Source organism: Notolepis coatsorum (assembly GCF_963971535.1).
Source record: "Notolepis coatsorum genome assembly, chromosome: 2".
NCBI classification, from domain to species: Eukaryota; Metazoa; Chordata; class Actinopteri; order Aulopiformes; family Paralepididae; genus Notolepis; species Notolepis coatsorum.
The window spans coordinates 58008789-58016288 of record NC_140166.1 but is presented as its reverse complement, the minus strand read 5'-3'; the positions used below and the strand labels follow the sequence as shown (position 1 = coordinate 58016288).

Below are 7500 nucleotides of genomic sequence, written 5' to 3'. Positions count from 1 at the left end.
ATGTGCAGCCAGATAGCTTTCTACTGAACGCACGGAGAGGAAACAGGTATCTATCTTCTTGTCTCTCACTGGAGAAGACGATAAGCTCATTTCCCAAAATGTTGGCGCGTTCCTTTAACTTTTCTTAAAGTGCAGTGAGAAATGTCCTCTGCAAGGTTATTACATTTTCTTTAATTTGATTGAAAGTGAAATAGGGTTCCACTCAGGAATCAAACACAAGCCTGTCCTAAGACACACGGGCAGCTTAAAGTCAGTGAACATAGGCAAAGGCGTGATGCACCGATGTGAAAATAGTGGCCGATAACTGATATTAATATTGCTGTTCTGGCCGATACCGATATCTCTGTATAGAAAACACTTTTTTTTATGATAATCAAATAAAGAGCTATTTTCCTAAACAATTTTTTTTACCTTTGTAATTCATTTTCAGAAATTACTGATATTTTGAAATAATTTAAGACCAAAACATGTAAAATAAAAATAAATATTTAAATAAAAATACATTTTTATAAAGGATACAAGTGTGTCCTGAACTCACACTATGGATAAGCCGACCCTGAGTATTCTCTCAATATACATCTAACTCACTTGAGACCAAGTCACTGTATTCTGTGAACATTGTACAACAGTTAAAAACTTTAAAAGTACAGTAGTGGGCCTTAAATGGCCAAAGCCAAAAGTATTGGTATTATATCGACGGCCGATATTATATTTTGACATCGGAACGAAACCGATGTGTAAAAATAATTACCATATCGGCCGATATTATACCGGCGGCCGATATATCGTGCACCACTAGGCAAAGCCCTTCCGCTGTCCTGACATTGCTTTCCGTGTTGCAGGCAAAACCCTCCTGGCCCAGACGCTGGCCCGCTGTCTGGACGTGCCCTTCGCCATCTGTGACTGTACCACGCTGACTCAGGCCGGATACGTGGGGGAAGACATCGAATCTGTCATCGCAAAACTTCTCCAAGACGCAAACTACTCTGTGGACAAAGCACAGCAAGGTACATTTTAGAAGAGGAAGGCTTTATTTGTCATGCAGATGAACACACACACACACACACACATGCGAGATGGGCGACACACAGGAACACACACACACACATGCACTGAGTCGCTGTTGAAATGTCTCTCTGCACTTGACCCATCCCTGTCTCGTTGAGGATCCCAACAAATAACTTTAGCAGGGTTTTAACCAAAGTGTAACAAGCCTACTAGCTACTAGTCAAAAGACCTTGTGTTCAATCAGACTTCAAAAAATTATAATAATAATAATTTATTTAATGTGTACCGTATCGAGTTGTATAAGTGAAATGACTGAAATAAACTCCTACTACTAGTAAACTGAATTATTAATCAAAACCTACTGTGTGGCTTGTTAAATAAACGGAACTAAAGCGCTGATTGCACTGTGTTGGTTCCATACCCGGGTACAGAGCTGAGATGAAGAGAAAGGAACTGATTTAAGTTATATTTAGTTATGTAGTCTCTGGATGTCTTACAGTTACTTACTGAAAATACTGTCTATTTTTATAGGCCATGAAACGAGGTTTGTGGTGCTTAATAAACCGTGCTTTTATACTGTGTTCCCTGCAGGCATCGTGTTTCTGGATGAAGTGGATAAAATTGGCAGCGTTCCAGGAATCCACCAGCTGAGAGACGTGGGAGGAGAGGGAGTACAGCAGGTCTGTGGCTTACTGGGAGTTTATACTGGGAGTTTATACTGGGAGTTTATACTGGGAGTATATACTGGGAGTTTATACTGGGAGTTTATACTGGGAGTTTATACTGGGAGTTTATACTGGGAGTTTATACTGGGAGTATATACTGGGAGTATATACTGGGAGTACAGCAGGTCTGTGGGAGTACTGGGAGTTTATACTGGGAGTTAATACTGGGAGTTTATACTGGGAGTATATACTGGGAGTATATACTGGGAGTTTATACTGGGAGTTTATACTGGGAGTACAGCAGGTCTGTATACTGGGAGTACTGGGAGTATGCCAACTAATGATCTGACAAGCTGAACAGCAAACATAAAAGGGAAAATGACACATGAGAAGTGAACACCTGGGTGATTACAAACAAGGGGCAGCTGGTCAGACACTAAGGGAGCGGGAGAAAGTCCAGGGCCTGGGAGAAATGAAACACTAAGGGCGCGTTCACACCTACTCTGTTTGGTCCACTTTAAGTGGACCATGGTCCCTTTAGATCGATAGTCCGTTTGGTTTGTACAGGTGTGAACGCAAACCGATGAGGACCGATGAGGACCAAACAACCGAACCATGGTCCTCTTGAAAAGTTGGGACTCGGTTTGTTTCAATCAAACTATAGTACCTAATCCAGGAAGCAAAGTAGCCTACTCCTCTCTAGACTGGCGCCGCACGCGGACAGTCTCTCTCTTCCTCCCTCTCTCTCTCTCCTCTCTAGACGCAGTCTCTCTCTTCCTCTCTCTCTATAGACTTGCGCCGCGCGCACCCCCCAACTTTCTCCTGCGTGAGGAGGACATTCACGGACATTCTCTCAGATAAAGAAGCTTACATACTTTTTGGGTAATTTCATAATAGCAGCGTGGACCAGCTCTGTAACAACAACGCATCTCGAGCTGCTTCTATGCAGCTGTCTAGTAGTTGACAGCTTACGCAGGAAGGAAAGGTCTCTCTCTCTCTCTCTCTCTCTCTCTCTCTCTCTCTCTCTCTCTCTCTCTCTCTCTCTCTATTCTCTACTCTCTATTCTCTACTCTCTACTCTCTACTCTCTACTCTCTAGTCCAGTGGTTCCCAAAGTCGGGGTCGCGACCCAAAGGTGGGCCGCGAGCAGCCACGGGTGGGCCGCGAGATGATTTAAAAAAAAAAAAAAAAATAAAAAAAATATATTTTTTTTTTATTTTTTTATTATTATTTTTTTGTCAGGCCACTGAACTTAGAAGCAGGCCAGGACAGTGTTTCTAGTTGTATTCTAAAATTCTATTCTATTGTATTCTAAAATGTGACTATATGGTTTTATATTAACTTAATAAATAACCAAAAACGAAAAATCTACTTATTTCAACGAACATTTCAAACTAAATAACAGATTATGCACATAAAACGCTGAAAACAACCGAAGCAACAATAGTATTTTAATGAGGCTATTATTATTATCATTATTATTTTGCAACAAGTTAGCCCTCTCATAAATAGCACATATAAATGAATAACTAACTTGAACTAACTTAATAGGATTGAAGTGATATTTGGCTTAAAAAATCGGTCGCCTGGCAAAAAAAAAGAAAAAAAAAGCCCGACGATGTGCATTGGGCCGCGGCTCTCTGACGCCTTATTTTCTGGGCCCTGGCCTGAAAAGTTTGGGAACCCCTGCTCTAGTCGACTAGCGCCGTGCTCATAATAGTATCTCTCATTACGCTGCCGGCAACTGATTACGTTTGTGAGTGCTATAGTCCAATAGATGCGACAGCATGTCCTTTGTTTACAAATTAGATCCGCACCAAACAGGGTAGTGTGAACGCAGACCAAAATCAAACAATGTATCATTTTCACATTTGGTCCACCAGAAAGTCCGGACTATCCACGGAAAGTCCGGACTATCCCTGGACTTTCAGATGTGAACACACCCTAAGGGAGCGGGGGGAAAGTCCAGGGCCTGGGAGAAATGTAACACTAAGGGAGCGGGGGAAAGTCCAGGGCCTGGGAGAAATGAAACACTAAGGGAGCGGGGGGAAAGTCCAGCGCCTGGGAGAAATGTAACACTAAGGGAGCGGGGGAAAGTCCAGGGCCTGGGAGAAATGTAACACTAAGGGAGCGGGGGAAAGTCCAGGGCCTGGGAGAAATGAAACACTAAGGGAGCGGGGGGAAAGTCCAGGGCCTGGGAGAAATGTAACACTAAGGGAGTGGGGGGAAAGTCCAGGGCCTGGGAGAAATGTAACACTAAGGGAGCGGGGGGAAGTCCAGGGCCTGGGAGAAATGAAACACTAAGGGAGCGGGGAAAAGTCCAGGGCCTGGGAGAAATGAAACACTAAGGGAGCGGGGGGAAAGTCCAGGGCCTCGGAGAAATGGAAACACTAAGGGAGCGGGGGGAAAGTCCAGGGCCTGGGAGAAATGTAACACTAAGGGAGCGGGGGGAAAGTCCAGGGCCTGGGAGAAATGTAACACTAAGGGAGCGGGGGGAAGTCCAGGGCCTGGGAGAAATGAAACACTAAGGGAGCGGGGAAAAGTCCAGGGCCTGGGAGAAATGAAACACTAAGGGAGCGGGGGGAAAGTCCAGGGCCTCGGAGAAATGGAAACACTAAGGGAGCGGGGGGAAAGTCCAGGGCCTGGGAGAAATGTAACACTAAGGGAGCGGGGGGAAAGTCCAGGGCCTGGGAGAAATGTAACACTAAGGGAGCGGGGGGAAAGTCCAGGGCCTGGGAGAAATGAAACACTAAGGGAGCGGGGGAAAGGTCCAGGGCCTGGGAGAAATTAAACACTAAGGGAGCGGGGGAAAAGTCCAGGGCCTGGGAGAAATGGAAACACTAAGGGAGCGGGGGAAAAGTCCAGCGCCTCGGAGAAATGAAACACTAAGGGAGCGGGGGAAAGGTCCAGGGCCTGGGAGAAATGTAAACACTAAGGGAGCGGGGAAAAGTCCAGGGCCTGGGAGAAATGAAACACTAAGGGAGCGGGGAAAAGTCCAGGGCCTGGGAGAAATGTAAACACTAAGGGAGCGGGGGAAAAGTCCAGGGCCTGGGAGAAATGAAACACTAAGGGAGCGGGGGGAAAGTCCAGGGCCTGGGAGAAATGAAACACTAATGGAGCGGGGGAAAAGTCCAGGGCCTCAGAGAAATGAAACACTAAGGGAGTGGGGGAAAGTCTAGGGCCTGGGAGAAATGAAACACTAAGGGAGCGGAGGAAAAGTCCAGGGCCTGGGAGAAATGAAACACTAAGGGAGCGGGGGGAAAGTCCAGGGCCTGCGAGAAATGAAACACTAAGGGAGCGGGAGAAAGTCCAGGGCCCTCATTCATCAACGTGACTTACGCACAGATATGTGCTTAACCTGTGCGTACGACCATTTCTAAGCAAAGTGTGGGATTCATCAATTTCAACTTGAACTTGACTTCGTGCTTATGTGTACGCACAGCTCTGAGCATGCTTAGCTGACGCCCAGTGGTAGAATATCGTTACTACGGCATATGCGCTGCTCAGTTCATGCATTAGTTTCAACGCGGAAATAAGCTTCCGTGCATTAGTTTCAACACTGGCGTGTTCAACTTCTGTATGACCCGTAATTCATTATAGTTCATTGTAAAATAGCGACAGTAGTGTAATTATAACGGGCTCACACGGGAACAAGAGGTTGGCCTGCTTGTTTGGCACGGGGGGGCAGACGCAGAACACCAACCTCCAAACGCGATTAAATATTGTTACAAATAAAAAGCTAATTATTTTGTGTGTCATGTTTCCAAATAAGATTGGTCACGAAATGCTTTCTACTTCAATTTGTTGGTTAGAATAGATGACCTCCGTTGAACCTTCACTGAGAATAACAGTCTATTTGTGAGCTCCCGCACAGATGTGATAATAATAATAATAATAATAATAATAATAATAATAATAATAATAATAATAATAATAATAATAATAATAATAATAATAATAATAATAGCTTCATTTTATATAGCGCCTTTCAAGAGACCCAAGGTCGCTTTACATAGATAGGGGGGGGGAATAACAAAGTAACAAACATAGTGGACAGACACAACATATAAATATGATGATGGAATTCATTCAAGTCCTCTCCACCCTCGGGTCTTTGCCACCGGCACGGTCCATCGTGATATTGGAGATGGATCGAGCAATAGACTGTTACTGTAGCTGTCAAAGCTCCATCACAAATGCAGTTATGTGAATAGAAAGGGATTCCACTCAGTCAATGTTGCGATGCGCATTTGCCTGATACATGTTGTTGCTGCATGCCGGGAGGAAAGGCATGCTGCATGTTTTCAATTCATTAAATAAAACGGATACTTTTTGCAAGGGTTTACTGACTGTCATACAAATAATCAACCAACTACATACTGTAACTTTTCAGTGCACGTTCTTATTTACATTGTTACAACAGCCTTGTGAGTTCCCGCAGTGACCCGCACACAGACATGATGGAATTCAAGTTCAAGTTTGTATTGATCACATATAGGCAGGCTACACATGGCGTATAGGCTACATCATACATGGCAGTGAGATTCATTGTTCTTGTATATGCTCTCGTATTATTGTTTATATAGGCTACCCAATACTGACATCAAAATAGATTGTATGCCTCTAGAAATCATATGCAGCAGGTAGAAAATTGACGGAAAATCCGTCGCGATTTGGAATAAAATTGAGGAGAACTTTAATCCCTGGGTATTAATCAAACAAAACGGGAAAAGGCAGTCATATTCCAGCACAGTCTTTATTAGTGTTTTGAGCTGTCCAGGCAGAATTGCAGCAATGGTCTTAGGGAGCCGTTGATATCTGACATCACCGTGTACAAGTCCGCCTTTTATTTATCCCATAACACGCGTTGTGTCTTCTTGGTTCGGCAGCGCCTCAGTGAACAATCTCCCGTGGAGTTTCTCAGAGTTCCGCTCGGGTCAGTCCATTATTTCACATCCCAAGGGTGGTGTTTCATTACCATATATGGATAATCATGCACGAGCATTGACGGTAGAACAAAGAGGTATTTATCAACACGGAGGAGCATAGGACCTGTGTACGCACGGTTGATAAATCCCAATATTTCTGTGCGTACACACATTCTAAATTCTGTGCTTACGTGTGGAAATAGAACATTTTCTACGTCACGTTGATGAATGAGGGCCCAGGGCCTGGGAGAAATGAAACACTAAGGGAGCGGGGGGAAAGTCCAGGGCCTGGGAGAAATGAAACACTAAGGGAGCGGGGGGAAAGTCCAGGGCCTGGGAGAAATGAAACACTAAGGGAGCGGGGGGAAAGTCCAGGGCCTGGGAGAAATGAAACACTAAGGGAGCGGGGGGAAAGTCCAGGGCCTGGAAGAAATGTAAACACTAAGGGAGCGGGGGAAAGTGGGCAGGAGGGGCAGAATCATGACGATATGAGGTATTATCCAGAAGACCGTGTGAATATAAATACACTCTGTATTAGGGATGTCCGATATTATCGGCCGATATTGGCATTAAAATGTAATATCGGAAATTATCTGTATCTGTTTTCAAAAAAAATTATTTAACCTTTATTTACCCAGGCAAGCAAGTAAGAACAAATTCTTATTTTATTTATTTTAAAGATTTATTTTTAGCGTTTATCGCTTTTTACTACCGGGCAGTCCAGTAGAGAGAGAGAGAGAGAGAGAGAGAGGAAGAGCGGGAGACAGAGTGGGGGGGGGGGAAGACATTCGGCAAATGACGCCGGGTCCGGGGAATCGAACCCGGGTCGGCCGTGCCGCGATTCAGCGCGTTACATGGTTCGCCACTTGGGCGCCCCTTATTTTATTTATTGTCAAAAGT

General features: G+C 44.6%; 1 protein-coding gene across 1 annotated transcript in view; it reads left to right on the top strand.

Moving 5' to 3' along the window:
• The window catches only part of clpxa (caseinolytic mitochondrial matrix peptidase chaperone subunit Xa), a 56727-nt gene that overhangs the window by 36420 nt on the left and 12807 nt on the right, over positions 1-7500 (top strand). Inside the window, exons 7-8 of the mRNA XM_084308167.1 lie at positions 843-1007; positions 1600-1688. Of these exons, the coding sequence (XP_084164293.1) occupies positions 843-1007; positions 1600-1688 (254 nt within the window). The remainder of the gene's footprint in view (positions 1-842; positions 1008-1599; positions 1689-7500) is intronic.